Source organism: Patagioenas fasciata, chromosome 23 (assembly GCF_037038585.1).
Source record: "Patagioenas fasciata isolate bPatFas1 chromosome 23, bPatFas1.hap1, whole genome shotgun sequence".
Classification (NCBI taxonomy): domain Eukaryota; kingdom Metazoa; phylum Chordata; class Aves; order Columbiformes; family Columbidae; genus Patagioenas; species Patagioenas fasciata.
Genome location: NC_092542.1, coordinates 4,344,578 through 4,369,209, shown reverse-complemented (window position 1 = coordinate 4,369,209; position 24,632 = coordinate 4,344,578). Strand labels below are relative to the sequence as shown.

Genomic DNA, 24,632 nt, shown 5'->3' with positions numbered 1-24,632 from the left:
GATTTAATGGTGAAGCACAGAAACATTAGCTAATGTGTAGTTCCAGCTCTACATTTTGTTCTAAGTTTGAGTCATGCATCATTACCCATTTTCTCTTGCCAACTGTTTCTTCTCTGTGTCTAGTTCTCAAAAATGGGTGTTTAACCTTTTATGATACTACTTCCAAGTTACTATTTTTTTTTAACCCATACTTCTACACTATTAAAAAGATCTCAAATTAATAAAATGAAAAATTAAATGAAACATGATCCAGTAGAACAAAGTAGAAGCAACCAGATCTCCAGAGAATTTGTGGGTTTTTTAACAACATCAGGAAGTAATTACACAATATTTTCCAGAAGTGAAACAGTGAGCCTAACTGGAAAAAAATGTGGAAACATTTAGTTAGAACAGTAGAGCAAGGTATTAAACCCCCTTTTATGGATTTAACTCTGAAGGAAAATATGCAAATAATCAGGTCTTTAAATGTGTTTCTGATTATGAGACTAGGATAAAAGTCACAGGCATAATTTCGTACTTATTTTCCATTACAAGAAACATTGTTTTCTTGTTGAATGATTCTCCTAATGGTGAAAGTCACAGTGAACGAATGGTGTGACTTGATGACAAAAGCCCACTGATCTGCTTATGAGGTACACTTGGAAAAAGCTGGCGATTTTTTTGGGTCACAAACTGCACTCAGTCAATTCTCCCTACCTGGCAGCCAGACTGTATACGCATAAAAACCTTTAAACGAGATTAAAACAGGATTAATGAGAGTGTAAGATCACAGGGCCACAAGCAAGCAGCAGATCTCACACTCTTCCTCACAGGCGGAATCCAGAAGCAGCACGCGGCGTCTGCAGCCTGACCGCTGACCCTGGGGAAATGCAGATACGCGTACAAGTCAGTACTTACAACTCATCTTGGATGTTGTCGGTCAGTTTGAAGAGCTGTTCTTGTCCTTCTGCTTGACTTTCTAAATAGCGGGGTAAGAGCCCTTGAGGGCCTCGACAGCAGCGCGGCTTCCTCACTCGCTCCGCTTGTGTCCTACGTGTAAAAGAGAGGCAGAAAGATGACTTAGTGCAACAGCACTGGTTTTCCTTCCACTGAACCCTGTCAGCACACCAAGTTTTATTTATTATGACATACGAGGTGTGACAAAGCATTTAAAAATACAAGATCTTCACAGATACGGCTTATAGATTCTGTAATACTTGAGCTGGAAGCCACGTGTCTACTCTCATAGTTTTACATTGCAAAGGAACGTCTCCCAGTTTCCTTCCACAAGTAATGGGCAGCGTGCTCAAGTAATAAGCAGCAGCCTAAGCCGGGTATCCTGTCTGCAGATCTTGGGATCTATTTCTCAGCAGAGTTTTACTGGTTTCTTCTCTACAGAAAATAAGAATGCATCAATCTAGATAGAGCTCACATTGACGGGCAGTGTCAGCGGTTTGAAAATTGAAGGGTTACAGAAATAGGAACATGCGGTTCAGACAAAAGAAAAATCCACAGTTAAGAGTCTCCATAGTAGGGTTTAGCATACTTCACCTTTCCTGAGCATCTATTAAAAAATGACGGTAATAAAAAAAGACACACGCATGTGGCCTAATAGACAGAGGTTGATACTGGCGCCAGTGCTAGAGAACTGCAGGCTAGGGTCCTCCCTTAGCCGGATTTTGTTAAAGAATAATATTCTGAATTCCTTGAAGCTTTTCAAACGCCCTGCCCCTGCAGAATTGTGTTCAGACTGCCTGGCCCCGCTGTATTCTCTGTCCTTTCTGACAGCATCACCCTGGGTCTGCCGCGAGCTTGCTTCTCTCTTTCAGGTTACTACTGATACAGTAATTTTCCAAGCCAAAGGCACCATCTCTGATCAGTGTTCTCTACTTCCCATCTCGGTGCTCTGTAAAGATCCTGTACAATGAACTGCTTCTGTCCTTTTTGATCAAAAGACAGGAAAAATAATCCCATGCAACAACACATTTTCTTTCCAAGCTGCTTGGCAATAGCACACACGAGTACTTACCTTCTAAGCTTTGCTTTCTGCAGATGTTTCCTCTGGAGCCTTGTTACTTTGTTACCTTTCCCTTCAGCAGTCCTGTCCCAGACCCAAAACCCGCACACCCTTTCAAAATCTGTTTGCCTTTGAGTCTTTGTCACCCTTACCTTTTAATGGTGACAGCATTTTTTTTGCCCCTTCTTGGCTGCAGTGAATGTTACTGGAGCAGAATCTCTTAATATCATCTTTGCTGCTCTCCTGTTGGGTCACTGGTGTCTCAGTGGTTTTGGCTGCTGCCACTGTCTGGTGTCAACAATGTATTTTGCAGACAAGGTGTACAAGCCAGCACAGCGGAGAAAAACATCAGCCAATTGATATTTTTAATACGACTGTGTGTTAAGTTCTGAATTTGTTAATGAGATTATTACATCCCCAACCTGTGTAACAAACCACAGTGGCTCAGCAGCAGCGCTTATCACTGATCCACTTTGAGAGAAACTTCTGGATAGACTAAAAGCTCTTGACTTCACTTCAGCTGAACTGTGGTTGTGCTGAGATGGGAAGTCAGTTTGTCAGCAGGGAGGATGAAGTGAAAAGTGGAAATTCTCCAACTACAAGAATGCGAAACAGAGCAAGGGCTTAAGAAACCATAACAAATGTTGTCATCAATAGTGCCAGTAAAATGCTGTTAGTCAAATTTTCAGTTGTACCTCTGCTGACAGATGTTGTTACTGCCTTACCTGTCCTGCTGCACTGCTTCTGCTTTTGGTTAGGTGTTCGTTCATTAATTACAGCGTTACACAATCCAAGCTAAAAAAGGCCAGTATGAAAATTGCGATTTGCTGCATAAAGGTACTTAGTTCTCCTCATTCGCAAAGAGTACAATGTCTGAAAACTGGATTTGTACATTAGTAGCATTCCTCTAAATCAGAATAATGTAAGCACTAGGTAAACAGATGACTTACACAGCCTACGTACGACTTAAAATGACTCAACTGAATAACAGCTGCATGCAGTGGTTGGAACTTCACTATTAAGTGCTGTGATTCTGGAGGAAGTCACCTCTCACACCCCTTACATTTTTTCACATATAAGCAGGACTGACCTGTAGCAGGTACAGTAACATGTCAGTATGGTTCTCTTCCAGAATCCACACCGGAGGTGAACAAACGAAGTGTCTGGTTTTACGTGTTAGATTCTTACAAAGCAGTGAACACAAGTATGTGTTTGCCTTCATAAAATGCAAAATGTTGAGGCAAAGTTCCAAAGAAATTAAGGGTTCCAACCAGCGTAATTCACATCTTGCTACTTGTCCTACTGCCTACCTTTCAAAACCAGTAAAATGGCAAAATTTCACTTATCCAAGAAGTCCCCATTGGCTATTAAACCTCTCTACAGCACCTGTAGCTTCTATTGACAAGTTTAAAGAGTGAATATCTGAAGCATGATATAGTTTTTAATTAACTATTGGCCAATCAATAACTTTTTACTTGCACGCTTTCCTATTACGAATTCAGGAAAGTAAGATAATGATCCATGTGGGAATGAGAAACAACAGTGCATAATGGTTTTTACATTAACCATCTTTCAGTTAAACGGTCAACTGTGCTATTTGCTCTAATATTTTGTAATATGGTGATGCAGGTATCTAAAGCATTGCAAGCAAGACTGTTGTAAAATGAGGAAGAAGTAGGGCCATTAAAATCAGACCTATTTCATGGAAACCAGACCACCAGTGAACACTGGTTTCTAACAGCTGGCTTAGCAGCAGAGCAAAGAGAAAGTACCGGTACTGCAAAAGTGCTACAAATTTTAGGAAGGCTTGGCAATTTCTGAGTTGTGGTTGCTTTTAGGTTTTGTTTTTATTTTATAAATGGAAGAAATACTTGTAGAGCACAGCGCTTCCCGTGGCCACTGCTCCGCCACGCTGAGATGTTCATCCTGGTCATAAAGAGATTTCTCATCTTGGTGATAACAAGGTCAGCTGCTTTTCAACCAAGTGCCACTAGTGCTAGCGTAAACTGCACTGATTCAGTCCATCAGCCCCTTGGCAGAGTGGTCTGTTTGGTCTGGACAGCTAAAAACATTCCACACGGCTTGATTTTTTAATCTAAAAAATTGTTCTACTGTCTCAAGTTACATTCTGTAAATAATAAGCAACACTGATGAAATATAAAAAGCTGAAGATTTGTAAAGCAGAATGAACGGTGGTGTGCCCACATCTGGGTTACATTAAACATGCACTCAACAGATTTGCTGATTCTTTTTTAATAAGCACACAAAGGCAATACAAGACAGAAATGCCCTCACGTCTACTGGTCACAGCGGGGAAGAGTGCTGCTGAATGGAGACACAAAGGGACTGGAAATGGTGTCAGGAGGTTGAGGCACACACTCCAGTTCTTCACTGCTCAGACAAAGCTGAACACTGGAGAATCTCATTTCAGATGACTGTACGCCCACTAAAACCAGTTAACAGCGTTAATTGGTTGGCTTTTGCTTAACAGTTCACAGAATTCTTGTGAGTCAGTTGACCAGATTTAAGCCAGAAGTTTTGTAATCAAACAAGTCACCGACCCATTGATGTAAGGAAGTTGTTCAGGTATTATTGCTGGTAATTATTTACCAACATAGACTGAAAGACTTCTACAACAGACAGCACATGTTCTACGGAATTTCTTTTCTCCTTGTTCCTTCACTGGACCCAATCAGGTTTACACTGTCAGGTAACAGACGTGATTCTTACTGAGGTGCACGAATACACAGTGGTTTTGAGAACAGCAACTATTACTCACCTTTGAGTGTCTTCTGGACCTAAAAAAATTTGCATGAGCCCTCCAGAGATCTCTCTGGCCACAGAGCTCTGCCCAGCACCCTCGAGTCAGAATTTCCTTCAGCTAAACCCAGTTCTTGCTGCCAAAACTTCTACCAACTGTCACCAACGTGTCGCATTCATAAAGGTGTTGTGGTTTAACAACCTCATCTTTCCAACCCATTTAAAGCAGTAACTTACTGGTTCTGCTGTAGCTCAAATTCTGTCAGCGTTTGCATTGTAAACTTGTTTTTTCAGGTTTGCGTAAAATTTATTGATAAAAGGCTGCTCTGAGCTGTAACTTGACAAACTGACTTTCAGCCTGGGAACAATTTTTATGCCCTTGAAATAATTATAAAACAACTTTAGTTCAAACAAAGGAAAACTGGCAGGTAATATAAGCCTATGAAACAATTCAATTGCTGCTGGCATTGTGAAGAAAAAATATCAAACCTGTTACTTACTTGGCTCTGGAAAAGTCTGCTTCATAACTACAGGGAGTGCTTTGTCTAAGGAGGCTTAAGTGCATTTCAGACATTAAGTGACTCAATCTGATAAGTTAAAGGAGGCAGGGCCTCCCATCTTCAATCATAACTACACAACAACTACAGTACTTGCTACAGTTGCTCAAGTTCAAGACTGACTTGCACCTGCAGCCTTCTGTGCAGATTATCATCCCATGCACATAATCCCCAAAACACAGAACAATGACACTTGTGTCACAGACGCGTAATGGGAGGACGCAGTGTAAAGCATATTCAGAACAGCCAGCATCAATTCAATGCTAAATAACGTATCTCTTAAAAATTCGCCTCAAAAGTTCAGCCATCACAGCAACAAACTATAGATGATGCAGTCGTACCATCGGATCATAAGGATAACAAATAAAAACAACCATCTGCCATTTCTGCTATGGTCTGAGTTTTATATCGCACCTTTGCAAAATACCGAAAATCCACTATTTCCACAAGTCTTTCCTCACTGATGTACTTTGTACCTGGCTTCCAATGGTGAACCCTTGCGATAAGCAGGAGCATCCCCTGCCTTTACCGGGCATTAGGGAACACACAGCAGTATGTTCTACGTGCCAGATCTCTGCATCTGAGAACATCAAATGACTTGGGCCTCATTTCAGGAAAACCTACACGATCTAGATGTCGTGTTCCGTTGTGACTCTACAGGCAGACGGCAATGCCTGTTCCACAGCGTGAGTACAGCTGCCTCCCAGCCAGTGCCGGACTTCAGGGGTGCAGTTCCCAACAGGCAGATAATTTCTTCAAGACTTGACACCTGAACCCAGAGATTTGCCACAGCTCTGTGCTGGAATTCATTCACTGATTCAGATGGTTTTAAGGTGTGTTAAAAATGCACGGGCAGTGCAGTCAGTCCGAGCGCTGCATTTGGCATCAGAATGTCTCAGTTAGATGCAAGAATGTGTAAAATCATGAGCCAGACAGCTCCCTGCTGACTGCATATCTGAGGAAGCTTATATGCACCGTTTATTCCAGCAAACGCATGGAATATATTGTGCTTGTTAAATGTGTTCCCAAAATGCTAGTTTCAGGCAGAAACATGCAAATAAATGGTGTCTAGGGTTAAAACCTCCCACTTACAGTCAAATCCCTCCTCTTTGGAGGGATCTACCAGCTCAGATGCTGAAGACCTTTGTCTGACCCAGTATACTTTTAGGAGAACTACAGCATGCTGAAGAAGCAACTATTTATCATGCGGGCTGTTCCTGCCAGCTTCTTCGAGATGTAGCTCTTCTCCCCCTCTCCCCTTTCTTTTGTACACAAGATCAAAATAGAAACCTATTCATTGGTTTACGATCGGATACAACCTCTTCAGGCTCCAAGTTCAAAAGGAAGTGAGAAGGGCTTAATTAAGACCTCTAGAATCGCTTCTTTCAAACCAGCAGAGCAGCAGATGTACTCACCCAAATGGCACATTATAACATCCACACTACAAATCCGAGATCTGCGTAAGCTGCATGGTAGAGGATGCGTGGTGCTCACACCAGCCAGACTCTGTGCATCAGCCAGTGTGGAGCCTCTGGCACTTGCTCCACCTCTGACTGCAATAGTTGTGCAGCAAACAAACACTTTTCCAAGCACTTTGATATCATCAAGCTTAAGAGGTTAACAAAACATAACACTGACATCCCAGTTTCCAATTTCTCCCAGACTCTTCCTGCACTGTCAGAGTGATGACTGGAGTTGTCACCTTGAAGGTTCCTGTCTCACAATTGTGCTGAAAATTGTTCCTGTTCACCTGATTCAGTGTAAAAGACACACTTCTTAGCAGGGGTTTCCTGCAAACGCCTACCTGGAAAACAGGAGCTGAACATCCCTTAGTGAGACCCTGGGAGTGCCAGCCAAGCGGTGCCAATTTGTTGTAAGTGCAAACATGGTGACTTTACTTGGAATGTGACATACTTGGAGTGGAACAGAAACGATTCCATATTGAACTCCGGCCTTTCTGGGAAAGCAAACCCACTTTGGGGAAGAAAGCAAAGCCGGGCCCCTGCGCAGCCCTGAAGCGCGAGGTGTGCGTGAGGAGCTGTGTGAGCGGGACTGCGGTGACCGAGTGTTCTCAAACCCTCCGTCATGTGCTTCCCAGTTCGTACAGGCAGGGCTGCAGCAGGCCAAGCACAAACTGCACCGAACCAAAAGCTACTTGCAGAGTTTGTTTTGATTTTTAAAGCTTGCAAGTTGCAAGAACAATTCAAATCAACTGGCTGTACTTACAGAACTGATAAAGAGTGTTCCATATGTTAACAGCAACATTAGGTGAAAAAATTATCTATAAAAATACCAGCCACATGCTAAATGAGGTGACATCAAGGCAATAAATAGCTCCATCTGTATGAAAGAGTTTGTAGACATCTCTGAACAAAAAAGTAACTATGGATAAAGCAGTACTGAAAAAAATGTGGGTTGGATTTTCCTTGTTAAAAAAAAATCAGTTTTACATATTTTTCTCAGATCACTTTATAAATCTGCTGCACATTAGAAATCAGACACACATGTATTTTTTTCCAAGTAAAGAAAGTTGAAGGTTTGTATTTTTAATAGCAATGTGACTATTTCTGAATGGCAGCAGTATATATTACATGCAGTGTGAGAGGGTTAAACAGGACAGCCTCAACTCTTTATAAACTTTTGCCCTCTGGATATGTACTCATTGGCTGCTGTACAAGACTTGAGCTGTATTACACGCCTTAACGATATGGTTCAACTGTCGGTCAGGCTCGGGGCCTGGCAATAGGCCAGACCGCAATCAATGGGACACAAACCTCCCCCTTTCAGATCATCACGAAGGCTCATATTATCTCCTTTTTGTCGTGCTGGTTAAATTTATGGAGCAGAACCCCGAAGCTGCATTCCTTGGCTTGGGCCGGCCCACGCGGGCCTCCCTTTGTTTGGTACTGTAAGCGAGGCGTGCTTTGGAGGATTGCAGGGTTGTTAGTTCAGGCACTGACTGTTTGCTCATGACTGAAATGAAGAGTTCAGTGGAAGGGCAAAAGGACAGCACAAGTGTAAAACCCCATCCCAGCAGGCCCTGGGCTCCCATCTACAGACTCCGGACTAGGACTGAACACAAAACCTCACGGTGATGACAGAGGACAAACCTGTCCGTGACAGGTAACCAGCAGGACCTCAGCACACACCTTCCCACAGGGTCCCTTCATGTCAAGCGAGCCTGTAATTACAGCTTAAATAGGAACCTCAACTAATCTGGCTTAAGATACCGCTTAGAAGTGGTATTAGTTTTAAAGCAATGCTGGATCTTTTAACTTGAAAATCAAAGCTGTCGGTACAAACAGTTCTACCTGTCCCACTGCATGCCTCAGTATTTCTACCATTTTAAACATGTAGAGGAACCTCAGAGGACCTGTGATATTTATACTTGGGAGGAGGATATAGCAAACGACCCTAGTAAGACACAAAACCACTGGAAATACACTATGTGGAGGATTTTCATTTTGCATATAACAGGCATTAGCTCCATCTTTACATTAAGGACATAAATAAACCTTTAACATGATCTCAAGGCAAAACCATTCTGGAGTGAAAGCAAATGGAAGTCGTATTCCAAGCACAGGCAAGAGAAACAAATATATGGAAAACCACAAGGACTCTTGCTGATTATATCCGTAATATAAGGTACCTGTGTATGCAGTTCTTCGGTACAGAGAAGCTCTGCTTACCTTCATCAGCACACGAGGCGTAAAACCCATTGGCAGCGAGCTGCCCCAGCCCCGCCGTACCAGACGTCACCCTCTGGCACCCGCAGCAGATGTTTCGGGCCATGGGGTCACAGCCCCTGCCATTTGTGCTTTGGAAATAAGTAAATAAACACTATATTCCTGGTGCTCCACACCAGTTTCATTTCTCCTACTATTTTTATGAACTGAAAATACCAGTGAGAGCGCCAAAAGATATTATAAAAACCCACCAAACGTGTATTAAATTTTGTTCGGTTCTGGGGATGGAGTCGGGCTGGTTTCATGCAGTCTCATCGTTTGTCCTGGTACATTCCGACAGACACGTCTGGTTTGAATAAAGCTTTTGTTCATTCCTGGTGCGCATACGCTTTCAACTTACCCCACCTAATTCTAAGCAAGTAGATTTGTGAATGGAAATTGTGAATATTTTATTGCCTGGTCTTCAATGGCTTTTTAGTTTGTTCTGCTGATGCTAACACATGAATATAATTCTTTTCTTTTTCAGAGTCTCTCCAGTTCCGTTCTAGGAGATTCCATGCAGCCTAGTTAAATCTGCAGTTCTCTAGTTGTTTCAAGGCAAGAAAACTAGAATAGTTTAGAATAGAATATACCAAATTAATTAAATAGAATATACCAAAAAGGATCATTTAGCAGTGTGCTTTCTGAATAAGGAAGGATCTAGAAAACAAGAATCATACAACACATAAAAGGTGTTCTTTTTACTTCTTGTCCCTGGTGTCCAACAGCTTTTGCTGAAATGTGAGATAATGAGACAAACTGTGCAGGCTCTAGAAGAACCAGTATTTCCAAAGAAGTTGAGGAACTACTTGGCCCACAGGAAAACCCACATTCACTTACAGAACAAGCAAGAGGATATCCAGCACAACTACAGAAAGTGACTGGTGATCAATTAAAACCTAACAGAAGAATAGCGAGTAGGTGAGACTGGGGACAGAAAATGGTTTATTAAAGCAGGGAGAAGTGTCTACTGAGGCGCTGCAGAATGTGTGGGCACAAAACCAGGCTGGCTTAACTTCAAGGATTGAGCAAAAGCAGCATGTAAAATTCTATTTGGATAGGACAAACTCAGAGGAGTTTAAAACTCCAGTGAGGACAGTGAAGTACTAAAGAACCTGAAGAGGTCAGAAATCTGGCAGGAAATGAAACGGGATTCAACCTACAAATTGCAACCTGGTTCGTCTGGGGAAAAATAATCCAGAACACAAATATTAAATGACGAGGAGATATTTGCACAGCAGTAAAATAAAACAAAACATGAAAAAAAAAAGCTCTTGGGGGGAAAATAGCAAGCAGAAAACTAGGTATGGATTTGCAATGTGGTGTGGCAGTTAAAGCAGGCAGCACCATTCGGGATGAGTTGCGGAGCACAGCTTGTCACAGAATCACACCATCACGGAACGTTAGGGATCGGAAGGGACCGCGGAAGATCCCAGAACAGGGATGTGAGGCTCCCTTTTCACACAGTACTGAGGGGAACTTATGGACTGGGGCGATTTCAAAGGAACTCAACAGCAGCAGTGGAAGAATCTGGACAGACTAATGCCAGAAGAATGTAAACCCACAGAATGGAGCTCAGCAGTGACTGAGGATGGGAGGTAGGGCTGAGGGGAAGAGCCAATGTCTGCAGCCATTTCACAGGGTACCACAGGAGTACAATACACAAACTTGCCTAAAAGAAAACAGATTATTATAAAGATCTGTTATCCCACTGGGAAAAAAGAGGAAAGCGGATATGAAGGAAATCACACCGCGCAAGTCATTTACAAATGAGTCTGATAAATCAGCTGAACTGTCCTGTATGCAACATTTCCAGATTTGCACAATACATACTAGCTGAATACTAGCTCATATTTTCTCTCTGGCTTCTAGAAGATCTTTGGAAGGGTTTTCCAGGAGAATAATGACGTCTCCTTCACCAGAGTTGTGGCCCATACATGACTGACATCACTGTAAAGACTCTAGAAGTGAGATTCAGATCAAGTCCAAGGCCAGGACAGAATGTGGGACACACACAGGGGTGGTTAAGGTTCGGGCAACATTTATCTTTAACTGTCGAGAACCTTGAGAATATACTCTCCGCAGTACATTAGGTGAGTTGCTGTTCCATACACTTAGGTACGTATTTTCTACCTCTCAGTGTCACTGATAATCAATAATCATGCCCAAGTCTACTGCGATTGGGATTACAGCTGAAATCACAGCTGAGAGATGTGCACAAAGGAAAATGAAGAATTAAAATCATCTGCTGTTGACATTGTCTCAAACTTTGCAACCTCACTGCACATTTGCGAGTGATGGCTTGAAAGCGGTGATCAAAGAAGCACTAGCGCAGGCCGCTTCTTTCCAGGGGAAGTACATTTCAAAGAATCGAATATTTACATAAGAATTTTCTGTGGCCATTAATGGCTTGCGAGTCTCAGAACTATTCTTTATGAATACAGTTTAGTTCCCTTGGGTAGGTCATGAAGTTGTCCCCTTCCATCCGAGTTTTGTGTTGTGACTATCAGAAAAGAACACAACCCCCTGCAGCAGCAGTTAAAATAATCTTAAATTTGCACTGACCTGGCAGAAGCCATTGAGGACGCCATCACGGCCGCTTCCCGCATGACTTGTTGAGTTAGACACACATCTTAATATGAATGTTCTTTCCTTGTGCTGCACTACGACTTAAAATACGTTTCTAGGAGAGAGCTTTCCAAGTATATCTAGAGACGTAACAGCTTTCCTGGTTTGAACTGCTCTTTAAGACTTTTGGCAGCATATAACAAATACGGAAATAATCAGAACTCTTGTATGTGACACTAGAATGCTCGGAACACTTAACACACGCTTAAAGAAAGGTATCAAGTCACACGCATTAACTGTATATAAATTAGATGTATGCTGCACTGTCAACAACTACCATCTTCTATGCTCTCCTCTGCATTAAAATTTACAAGTATTATGCAGCTGTATTCATCAATAACAAGCATAATAAATTATTTGATTACATAATTTTATAATACTAGCCTTGAAAAAGTCCAGCCTAAGTGAGATTTTTAAAATATTTTCTTGTACTTTAAACACATCACCTCTTAAACTACCACCATAAGCTACAGGCCGTCACCTGCATCTCGGCTCTATCAGGGTGGGTCCGCGTTCCAAACACAGGGTTTGTGCTGCTGCGGGAGTCCCAGTACCAATCGATGCATTTTGCATTATGTCCACGTAGCATGATCACAGAGACATCAGCTGCAGAGTCTTAAATTGAGAGCTTTTTAAAGATTTAACCATGTAATTAGAGAATTGCAAGGGGCCTGTAAGTTACAGTTATGTATCATGCTATTTAAATGAAACTGTAATCACCTGGTTGACTCCACTTTGCACCAGAACCGGACACTCGCACACACGCCGTCAGTCTCAAGGTCAAGCTGGCTCTTACCAGGGGTATTAATTCGCGATCTTCACTTGTTCAAAACTGTGCTTGAGATCAGTTGCTGCCATAATCGTTTACTCCTCAGGGTTGGCTGTTTTTGTGTACTTTACTTGGAAGAGCCTGCATGGCCCAGCAGGCTTCAACAGAGCATTCAAGTGGAGCCAGCAGCTTGGGTTTGGAACACGGCTATTTTCATTCCAAACCACACATATTTGAACAGTTAACAAATGCGGCGGGGGGATATTGGCACACAGCAGTCTAAAAAATGTACAAATCCTTTGTTGTTTTGGGGTTTTTTTATACCCCCAAAAGAACAATTTAGTTGCTTCATTATGTAAGCACATAAAAAAACCCCTTACCAAACAAAACATGAGTGCAAGGTTGCTTATAGGTGGTGGTGCGGTTTGTGTTTGGTTTGGGGTTCTTTTCCCCTTTTACATTATCTACATATTCTCAAGTACATTTGTTTATCTGAAAACAATTGTGATCAGATTTTGTAGTCTGGTTCAATGTAGTAATTGAGAAAGGTTTTACTTTTTTTTCCTTGTAGGAGCAGCAGGTTGCTGGGCCAGAAACTATTTGCAGAGTGCGTGTAAACACTAAAATCCTCCCACAGTGCTGGTCAGTGACAACGGCATTTCAGAATCCAGTGGAAGCACAAATGCGGTTCAGCTCATCTGTCTTACCCTGCTCTTACCTGACAGTTAACAAGTGAACGGGACGTGTCACACCGGCCAACACAAGCTAGAGAGATAAGGCTGGGTGCCGGCCCCGTGCCCAGTCGCTATCTAGTTTGTTAAGCGTTGATAACATCATTGCTACTGTGCATAGGCTGTGTTTCATGGAATTAAGTCAAAACAGGAATTTTAAGTGTATGTGTATCTTGAAACAAACTGGGACAACTTACACAATTGCCAGGTGTGTTTCCTTCCACCCTTTAAATAAGTAAATCAATCTGTAAAGTCACAAAAATAGAACACGTACAAGCAAAACACTCAATGTGTTTTCACAGGGATGCACTTGAAGTTCTCATGTAATTGTGTGTATGCACATGTTCTTACCAAATTGTCATCCTTGGCCTCATGGTTTTACAAATCAAGCTAAGTACCACATACATCAGACGCGCACATGTAAACACGTGCATTTTCACAACAAAGTGCACCCAGGTTCACTCTGCACAGTTTCCTGCACCTCACACTTCATTAAGTTTATTGTTCTTTACTGAAACACCGAGGGCAGAGACTTCAGGATTCCAAGTGTGGTGTAAGAAAACACAGGAAACTGAAAAGCCAAAGGGGAAGACAAAACAACCAGAAAGTCCAGCATTTTGCAGACGTTTTTCCCTAAGCTTTCTGACAATAAAATCTACTTAGGATTTTCTTTCACTTCTTCAGCACGCAGAGCTCATGTACATGCAACAGGACTTCTGGCATGTACTGTGATATAAAATAAACTCTTGGCCACAAAGAGTAAAAAGAATCTTCTCTCAGAGCAGCCTTTTTAGAGCTCAGCCTTTCCCTCTTCCACATTCATAGGCAGTGCTAATGAGCACTCATTTACTTCAAACATAATCACCGTAATTCTGTAGAGCCCACACTGGCTTGGCCCTGAGCACAGGAAGGAAGCCAAAGCATCTGTCCTGATGTGCTGACACTTCACATCCACATGTGGATGGGTAAACAGAAGAACATGTGGACATATATCCACACTTTTTGTGAGAGAATTAGAAGATAATGACACTATATTGATGCCAGAAGTCTCCAAACCTTTCAAGAATTGTTTTTCTACGCAGCTAAATGGAAGCTGGAGGTAGAGCAGGGAGAAGAACTCTTCCATTCCAACTCTGCATAAGAATTCCGTGGTAGAAGTTTAATCTCATTACATAGAGCCTTTTACATTTTTTGCTTTAATCTAATGCTGTGGCTTAATAATTCCTATTTTATGTTGCAGCTTTTCCGTGCAAATTTCAGTCGTTATAGTAAATGCCATCTATTAAAGAAAAGGCAAATTGAATGAAATGGGCTACAGCACTAATAACAGCTCACAGTAAATTTGATTAAGTTATTGTTTCTTTGGGCAAGGAAAGATAATTAGATCAGAAATTGCAGCAGGTATTAATACGTATTTTTCCAGTACTATTGATCAGAAATACGAAGTGGTTACTGACCTGGGGCCGCTCAGCGTCGCCGTGTCCCTCACGGCCTGGGCAGTTTCCGACGCAAAGTCCAGGGCTCCAGCCACAGGTTTGGTGACGGTGCCAACCAGCCCTTTCCCGAGGCCCGAAATGAAACCACTGACACCTCCTTCAGTTTTCACACCTTCGACTGTTGAAGTTATTACACTTGTCAATCCTCCAATGATCCCTGGCAAAGACAAGAAGAGCAGAGTAGGCCAGAAGTATTGAGTCTAAGAATTCCAGAGCCTTGTCCCAGCTGGTGCCGTCTGCCAGAGTGATTTACTGTCACGCTTGACAGAAATGTGCTGTGCATTTAATGTCATACAAAAACTGCCTCAAAACTGATTACATTAGCTCGTAACTTTATACTTTGTATATGCGGTATGCACACGCGCACACCTTTCTCATGATCCATTTCAATGCCTACGGTGTCTCCTTACGACACAAGTCCAGCCTAAAGACTTTTGCTCAGCACAGAAGAGGTTGCTGCTTTAGTGAAAGCCACGTTATCTTTACACAGGCTGCAACAGTTGCACTAAAAGAATGACATTTAAACAAACTGAGACAAGATGATGCAAAATATAAATATTTGATTTAAACTTGGCTGGTATTGATTTAACTTTCTTCAACAGATAAATCATGAACTAAATTGATGTGAGATTCTGGTTAAATTAACACTAGTCCACTGCTTTTTACACAAATCCATTTCTCTGGTTTCTAGTAAACCCCAGACCACAAAATAACCCAACTGGTGAAATGTTCCTTTAACTTTCTTTGAAATTTCATTTTAATTTGCAAAACAGCTTTTGCTTACAGTTGCATGTGGGAAGACCTTATTCTAAAATGCAGTTTCTGTCATCTTAAAAACCAAACAGTCCTCCCACCCTGACCTGCAAGCATTCAAATTCAAATATAAAGCCAGTGAGAGCTCCACTTCCCTGGCTCCAAATAATCACCCAAGAGAAACAGAAACGGTTCTTCTCAATCTGATCATTGTTTTTTAGAGAGAAGCGAGTTAAAGTGACAGCTGAGGGTTACCATGTGCAAGCCCATGGATTCCAGCTACAAGATGTTCTCCACTCGTCGCAGCGTGATACCGAATGTATTCTCGTTCCGTCTGATGTCTGTTGTCCATTGTTTTTCCCAAACCATCTGATAAGGTCCCAGCGAACTGTAAGAGAGGATGTTTTAGATCTACTGAAGAAAATTCTTAGATTCTTGTTGTGAAATACGGATTTATGCAACTCATTTGTTACGCATACACAGTCACTCCAGCTTTTTTGCCACATTAACCTGTGCTTTCCATTGGTGCAACTTAAATCCTCAGGTGAGAGTCAAAACCTAAGTAGGTGCCCAACCGCAGTGGTCTGGCCAAAATAAATGGAGCCTGTGAAGGACGCACCAGTGACCCAACTGTAACCTTTCAAACACTCACAAGAATGTTATTTAGATACAGAGCTGTTCTTCTGCAAAGATATGTGAAATGCCTCGGGGCAAATATGCCTGTCACGAACCTAAAACATTTGCAAGAGTTAATTAAATTCTTTTAGTAACACAACGTAGAGATGGCTTTATTGTGAGAAGAGTTGGTGGGGGAGCCGCGCCAGGTCCTCTGCAGCACACGGGCTGTGGTGACGGGCACTGTAAATAACAGGCCAAGGGGACCCTGAACTCAATGTGTGTCAGGAGCATTTTTATACCTCATACTTTAACAGTACGGGGGAAGACTTGAGACATGGTTACAGATAGAAGAGGACACCTAAGTCCAAACAGGATTTGTTCTGAGATTTCTGACCACTAGTGAGCACCAGTCAATGGAAAAGCAGCAAATAAACATGATCTATTGTGATCTGTTGACTTTTAGTTTGATGTAATCAGATATAAAACAGAAGCTTGGTACAAGGAGGGAGGTGAGAAAAGGCAACAGAGCCCCTGAAACCTTACCTCGTAGTCAGGATGTTATTCTAGAAAAGGACTCCCAGCAGGCATTTTCCTGGAATAACCTCCAATATGAGCTATTCTTTGGTTATGTGTAGTTGTTCATCTTCTGTACCTCCCTCCACTAGCATCAGCATTCTTACGATTTTCTTTCAATAAATGAACTTTTCCCCCCCTCTCCTCCCCAAGAAAAGATAATTTAATGCTTTGTTGTGTCTTAGACGAGGGCTGGGGAATGTACCAGGTGCCAGAGGAATGTCCACGATCCCCGATGGCTGCAGCAGCGGTGGAATCACCGCTGATCCCAGCTCCTCCACAATGCACGGCTGCCTCACAACTGCGCTTTCCACGGCTCAGGTTGTTGCAAGTACCATCTCCTTTGCATCTGTATTACTCATGGGTAAAACCCTATGTGATTAAAGCGTGCACCAGAAGACAACTGAAAACTGGTGTGAAATTCTGATTAAAACTGAAACAGACAAATACTTAATTCATGTGCTTGATGCAATGACAAATTTCCCCTCCTTTTTCTGTTTTTCCAAGGCTGCATTTCTTTTTTACCAATGACATGGTTTTAGATGCTTCTTTCCAGCTCAACAGCAAGCTGTCCAGTGGCTCCCGTTATCTAAACAAGTAGACTTTTACATCATGAATGACAATGAAATCCCATGACCCTTCTTGTGACTTGATCCTACAGACACTGAACAGAGCTGAGCTATCGCTGACTGAATTACTCCTGACCTCTTTGTGAACCTAATGTACATGTTTTTTCTTTTTTTAAATTAGCCTACAAATACAGACCAACCTGAAGACACCTATTAACCATGTTTAAGGTTGTTGGGTTGGTTGGTTTGTTGTTTTATTTTTCTGGACAAATACTCTACGAGGATTAGAGTAGTTGCTATAAAAACTGGAAGGCTCAACAGACCTTCAAAATTCAAACCTCGTTAAGGAATCTCTCAAGGCCTGAAAATGATTTTTCCAGAACACAATTTGAAATTTACATCAGTGTGTGATCAGACACCCAGCCAGCGGGGATAAGCCAGCTTATTAATATTGATCAGACTTGGTAAGCTCTCCTCCCAGCTTTGTTTTCCCTCCCCTCTACACTGGTCAGCCCCACTTGCTAGCTTGCCCAGTACATGCAATCCAGTCTTGCCTCAGAATTTGACACCTAATAGTAACAATCCTGGTTTACTGTACAGAAAGAATCCCATGTCATAGTAAATCATTCTCTTAGTGTTTTGCAACAAAAAACTTTTACCCCTATGTATCCTTTGCTGTTTCGAGCAACAGAAGAAAAACAAAACCATCCAAATACGGTGTTTGTGAATCAAAGCTGGTGCCAAACACTAAGGCTTATGGGGCACAAGAAGAATTCAAAGCAAATGAAAACTAATTCTAGACTTTGTACAGCATGTTTCCTCCAAGCCAGATGTGTGAAGCACACGGCATGGAAATAAGGTTGAAGTAATCTTTTAAAGGCTTTTTAAGCTCTTGGCACTGCCTGGTTCTCTAAGGACATCCCAAAAGGATAAATACACAATTATGACTTTAGTCCAAACATTCCATTGTAATTCTAGCACCAGAGAATGGTACATTTGCAAATATTACTGACTGAGCAAAACAGAACATTCCAGGCTGGAATTTTAAGGGAGAAAGTGATGAAATTAAATATAGGTCAGTTATAACTTCTGTGCGAACCTCACAAGGAACTGCATTTAAATTGGAAATCACAGGGGTTACTCAGTTCTCATCTTTGCTGTGCAGAACTCCTTTGAAAAGGAGCTCTTTGTTGAACTCCATTCAGCTCTCACCCCAAACCACCTTTCAGAAGAACCCTGAACACCATGCACTGGTGATGTTCATACACAGACAGCTTGAAAGGACAAACAAATCAGTGCACACCGTGAACACGACAGGAAAACCCGAAGAAATGTAATACAGTAAATATCAGCCCCAAAATGTATATTCTTATGCAATACAAAATGTTTTACACAGAGCATTATTTTTACAAGTTTTAAAAAAATACTAATAAGCTGTCTTTTTAGCACTTTGACCCTCTCAAAATTACTGACCACCAAGAGGAGGCAACAGCTTTTCCCAGACATGTTTGTTTCTTGAGATTCTGTGCAGCATCCTCCACCCCTATTTATGTCATATAAAGGAAAGGAGCTTTAATTAGCTCACATCCCATCATTAACTAAGCTTCCTAATGCATCCTGACAGTGGCATGTTGGCCGGGTAAACCTGGAGCCCCCTGATGTGCTACCTGTGTGGACGCCTCATGAGCTGGGTGTCCCAGGGGAGCCCCGTTGTGTCCCCAGCAGCTGGGTGTCCCAGGGCAGCCCCGTTGTGTCCCCAGCAGCTGGGTGTCCCAGGGGAACCCCGTTGTGTCCCCAGCAGCTGGGTGTCCCAGGGGAGCCCCATTGTGTCCGCAGCAGCTGGGTGTCCCAGGGGAGCCCCCGTTGTGTCCCCAGGAGTTGGGTGTCCCAGGGCAGCCCCCATTGTGTCCCCAGGAGCTGGGTGTCCCAGGGCAGCCCCGTTGTGTCCCCAGGAGCTGGGTGTCCCAGGGCAGGCCCGTTGTGTCCCCAGGAGCTGGGTGTCCCAGGGCAGCCCCGCTGTCCCCAGAGCCGCCGGCTGGGCCGGTCGCTGCCCCGGGCCCCCCAGCAGGTGCCCGCTGGCGAGCGGGTTGTGTTACCGGCGGAGCGAGTGATCCCCGCAGGAGCTGCCGCTGCTCTGCAGACACACAAGGCCGGCTAAAGTCCACAGCATGAACTTGGAATGACCCCAGTTGCAGAGTCACTGGCGGGTTCATCTGGAGGACAACTGCGCTTTATTAAACAACTAATACTCTTAACAGATAATTCCCCAACCCCCAGCTTTAACTCTTGCAAAACCTTAAGGTCTTCCTGTTTGTTTATTTTTTGGGATGGGAATCATTTGTTCTCCTTCACCCCCTCCTTAAAAACCCCTCTGTATACTGAAAACCTGTGAAAAAGCCTGCAGAGATCTAGTCCCGTTCCCCCAGTTAATATGTAACAACAGTGTGTTTAGAGGGGCAGATGAAGTTTGCTATTGACCGTCACCTGTACCAACGGTTTGCATTCTCTCCCAGCCGTACACCCGCAGTCAGGCTCTTCCCAGCCAGATTTGTTTTCTGCCACGGTCACCTGTGAGCACACTGGGGATCTGAAAGAACATTCTATTTAAAACCCCACAGCTTTTCTGTGTTCCATCGGATTTTTGAAGGGAACCTAATGCAAACGCGTTAATTCGGCCTGCCATTGCGTGTACAGTGTGAACAGCAAATAATTCACATTGGGATCTGTTGAACTGATGCCACTGATGCATATTTAAAGCTTTAGAAGGTACCTTGGCCATCTCCTGCCGATGTAAAGTATTGTCTTCCTCAGGGATACACAGCCAAGGAATTCCTAGTTTAAATCTGTACTATTTAATGTATTCTACGCAACTATGTAAGTTTATATATAGAAAAGGGAGGGGTAATTAGCCTTTTGTCAAGACCAAAGTAATTAATTTCAAACCCACATCCCATTTTTTCTCCTTCAGATGCTAATTGTGACATATAGGATATATGTGCCTGTTTTCATGACATGCTAACCATTCAAAAACTGCAGGTTAAGATCTGATTTCATCCCTATGATGCACGTTTATTTCTCATGTCACGGTTTATGATTTGGCAACATTTTGCATACCGCATTTTAAATTCTCCTTTTTTCACTTAATTCCCCAATGACTCAGCAAAACGGGAACATTGTATTTTGTTTTGCAAGAAAATCAGCTGGTAAAACCATTTGCAATAAAGCTCTAGAGCAAGTAAAAAACCTACAGCTTTCTAACCCCTTCTTTTCTAAGCGTCAGGATGGTCACTTGCAGATGTCTGTGTGGAGCTGAGCATCTGGCTGCAGTTGTTGCTGCAATGTTGCAGGATTCTCATTGCCTACTGAATAATTTCTCCTGGAAAAGGCTCATTCAGTGCTACCACCAATGTGTCACAGTTTGATTCTGAATGTGCACATTTGAGACACCAAGTCCTGATCAAAACAGTTCTTCCCACAGAATACAGCACCAGCTTTGTTTGATCTTACCCATGCCCATTTCTCCACAGAAAACCAGGCTGTAGTCAAAGCACGCTCACAAACACTTTGCATAAGAAGCTTTGTAAAAGAGCTGAATTTAACCCCAATAGTGACGAAAACTCGCAACCAGGATGCTGGCCACACACATTTATCCCTTGGTACAAATGAAAAACAGGAAGAACAAAATAATGCTTCAAACTTCTCAAAGACTATCCTTTATCCTAAAACCTCTTTCAAACATACTGATCACAGATACCAGATGTTCCGCACATAAAAAAGGACACTTTTCATGGCTTTTCATTGTCACTAATTGGCTATAAAGCTTGCTGTCTTTTAAAACTGCTAGGAAATGGCCTCATTATAATGCTCCTCCCAGCACTGGAAATTTCTGCCTGGGAATTTCAATTACTTTCCATCTCATAATCTGCACATTTTCATCCAGATTGTCTCTGCTCGGCTGCTGTGTGAATGAAACGCGAGTTAAAGCGGAGATGATCTGCAGTGCCACCTGGGTGCGTTCCCTCCACAGGCTGCAGTAGCTCCCAGGCAATACTGAGCAAGACACACCGACAAAAATCTTAAGATTACACTCAGGGAAAGCTTCGTTTGACCTGAACTGTCTCATCGCTCCTAGGAGTAGAAAGAAACCCTATTCATGACAATTGCTGCCGAATCCCACAAGCTCCTGGACATCCCTTGCAGAGGATGACGGGCACCTTCCCCAAAGTAAAACTCAAATCTGTGAAGTTGCCCAGAAAGACGTGTATTCCAGCCTATTTTTGTCCAGAATGAGACTGCCAGCGATCATACACATTCTGCTGTTCACAGGTAAATAGAAGAGTAGGGAGTCAAAATCCTGAAAATATAAAATGGTAGGAAACTCAGAAGTCGAAAGCCACCATGACCCTTCTACATTATCAGGTGACTATTTTGTTTTTCATCTCCTTCCACCATGTACCTCTTTCCTTTGGCTTCATATGCAAAGGCTTTTGTCAGAAATTTCCTGTCACCAAGCTACGGTTGTTGTTTCAGCTACTTGGTTTGCATTTTGAGCTAACAGTCCTTGAACTACTGAACCACGGCATCTCCAAAGATGCACAAATGCCAGTTGTTCTTGCTCCTGAATGGTCTCAAGAGTGGTTGGTTACATAAACTATGGAACGTTAAACAAAAGGGAACCGTCAGCTTTGACTGCTTTAGAAACATTTCTGCTTGTTCCTGGGTAGAACCCGTTTAAACTGTACCTACACTCTGAGCTCTGCTATTTCCACCTCTCACCTTATTTATTGCCAGTTTTGTTAACTTTCTGCAAGTCAAACACTTGGTCATGATTTGTTTTTAAATAACCCCTTTATTACTTCCTCTTCACTTTCCATTCAGTTATCTTTATTTTTCTGTCACTGCCAACCACTTGAGATTCTGCTTTGATTTATCTTATAACATGGGTTCAAACCACTATTTCCCTCTGTGTTGCTTCTGTGCTCCTTTTCTACAAATGCCTCCATGTCAAACATTCACTTGGAGCAATATTTGTACGCTTGCTAGTGTTATAATTTTCTTACCTGGTTCCAACACCCCACTCCTAAACTCCTCTGAACTGAATTAACACTCTGAACTGATTTAAAATAAATACATGGAATGAAAGCCTGGAGCAGAAGTCCATTTGTGCCTCTTCCTCAGCCATAAAAGAAACAAACCCCCACCACACTACTTGTTGCAGCTCCTCCATAGCCAAGTTTTGGCCGGAGCCCCCGAGCACTGCGGGCTCCACAAACACCCAACAGGGAAATGCAGCCCTGGCTGATGCTCCAGCTTTCCTTAAAAAGCCTCATTACATTTCTCACTGCAAACTTCAAAGTTCAATATGAAAATTAGGCTCTTTCAAGAAGTTAATTAAATTATTTTTTTCAGGAGGAAGGGAGGGATATAACAATTATTTCCATTCTCTGCGTGTATCTCCAGAATCAAACACCCGTGTGGGTCAGCACAACACCTATTTCCCAGGAATAGAAACAACCAGGCTTAATTTTCCATTTGGAGAACACAAGCTCCAGAACATTTTTGCTCGGATGCTAATTCAGTGTTCAATATTCATTTCTAATTGAAACGACGATGAAACAGGAATAATTTAGGATTTAGTACTATCACGCCTAACGGGGGAAATCAAAAAAAAGTGTGGATGCCAAGAATGCAAGACATTTCTACGCATATGGCAACTATAGAAGTCTCCATTCAGAGGGAATGAAATTCCCTCAGGTGTCTATATTTAGGATCAAAGCACTTTTTAAAATACAGAACTTGGAGTCTCCAAGGGATAAAAACTACAAAACTGTCTGTAGTGAACTTTCTTTAACCTACGCTTTTGTGCCAACTTAAATACAGTGCAGCTCTCCACTTGAAAGAAGGCATTACCCACTGCGTGTTCTGAAACGCATGGAAAAGCCATTACAGGGATAATCAACAGAACTATAAAATAGAAAAGCAATAAAATGACAAAACCAGATACAACTCAAACAGCTTACTTTTCAATACACTCAAGCAGCGTTACTTTGAAAGTGATGATTATAGTATTAAAGTTTATCTGTCCACTCACACCTTAAAGGCTAACTCGTCTTCAAATCGAGGGTAGATTTTTATGTAGGACACTTTAAAAGTCAGGTACCCAAACAACCCAAATGGGTCTTTTCCCCTGCCACCAGTTTATGGGCAGAAGACAGAGCCATCTCCCTGTGGCTGCACTGGTTACCAGCACCCCAACTACGGCCCAGCTGAATCAGGTGAAAATGCATGCAATGAAAATACACTTCAAATACTTTGCCTACAGCAGGCACCAACAGCAAGACGAAAACGACCTGTTGTTTCAGTCGTGTTCTTCTTGAGTAATTCAATTTTTTTGCCCCACATTTTTTAAATTTACCAAAAACTTCACGTCATAAACATGATCACAAGGGATATACATGGTAGAACAGAAGGAGTAAAAGACAAAGTTCTGCCCTGTACCATGTACATAACACATCACAAACTGGACTTGAAATGTCAATTTTTTATCATATGGGCATTCCTGGCTTAGTTTTCTAGCAGATTTAGATGCCTAAAAGCAGTGCAACATATAGTGAAGAATTAATCCTGATTATTTGAGACTTTTTACCATCTTTTTTAATGTAGCAGAATTAAGATCCATCCTTTGGAAAAAGGTTTAATTAAGGAGTTCCATAATGTACTATTAAGCCTTCCTAAGCGATCTGATTCTCTCCTTGTTTTAAAATGACAAATACATAATCTATATAAAAGTTTTTAAAGGGAACTGTGTGAGACTTGTATCACAGACATTTCGGATATATCAAGGAGGGAAAAAAAATACCTGGGAAGACAGATAAATAGGACATGGGGTGATTTTCAAAGGTATAAATGGGAAGCAGGCACTCAGCTCCAGTTGAATTTTGAAAGGAGTTCAGCATCCAACTGCCCCTCTGCCTTTGAAAATCTCCCTTCACAAAACCCTTGGTTACAAATGACTCCAAAGTTCAAAGAATGACCTTGCCCTTGTGGGAAACGCAGGAAGGCTCGTGCCTTTTAAAGAAAGATTTATGACACTGTTGCTGCAGATGTGACTGCGATGAGGAAACAACACTTTATAGAAAGGAAACTCTAAAGAAACAGACTCTATTGGGTGGAGCGGATGGGTCACCAGAGACCAGAACCACGAGTACAAAGTTTGGACAAAGCCGCTGCTCTGCACAGATGGACGCTGCCCCGCGCAGCTCCGCACGGCACCCAGCGCCGGGGTCAGCCTGCGTTCGAGTGCTGAGCAGCACAGTCCTCTGGTGGGGGACAGACAGGGATATCCACAACATGGTATTTTGTTTGAGTTTCTTGAAATTGTCCAAAATGGGCTAATGCTGGGAACACAGTAATTATGACAGAGATGGCTGAACCACAAGGAAAGATGACTTAAACCT

General features: G+C 42.4%; 1 protein-coding gene across 5 annotated transcripts in view; it reads right to left on the bottom strand.

Annotated features, from left to right (window-relative positions):
• VPS13D (vacuolar protein sorting 13 homolog D) overlaps nt 1-24,632 on the bottom strand; it is an 81,157-nt gene that overhangs the window by 4,501 nt on the left and 52,024 nt on the right. For all 5 annotated transcript variants that reach the window (XM_071798394.1, XM_065855360.2, XM_065855363.2 and 2 more), the window contains 3 exons: nt 15,671-15,803; nt 14,624-14,819; nt 898-1,029 (listed from right to left, as the gene is read on the bottom strand). In XM_071798394.1, coding sequence (XP_071654495.1) covers nt 898-1,029; nt 14,624-14,819; nt 15,671-15,803 — 461 coding nt within the window. The remainder of the gene's footprint in view (nt 1-897; nt 1,030-14,623; nt 14,820-15,670; nt 15,804-24,632) is intronic.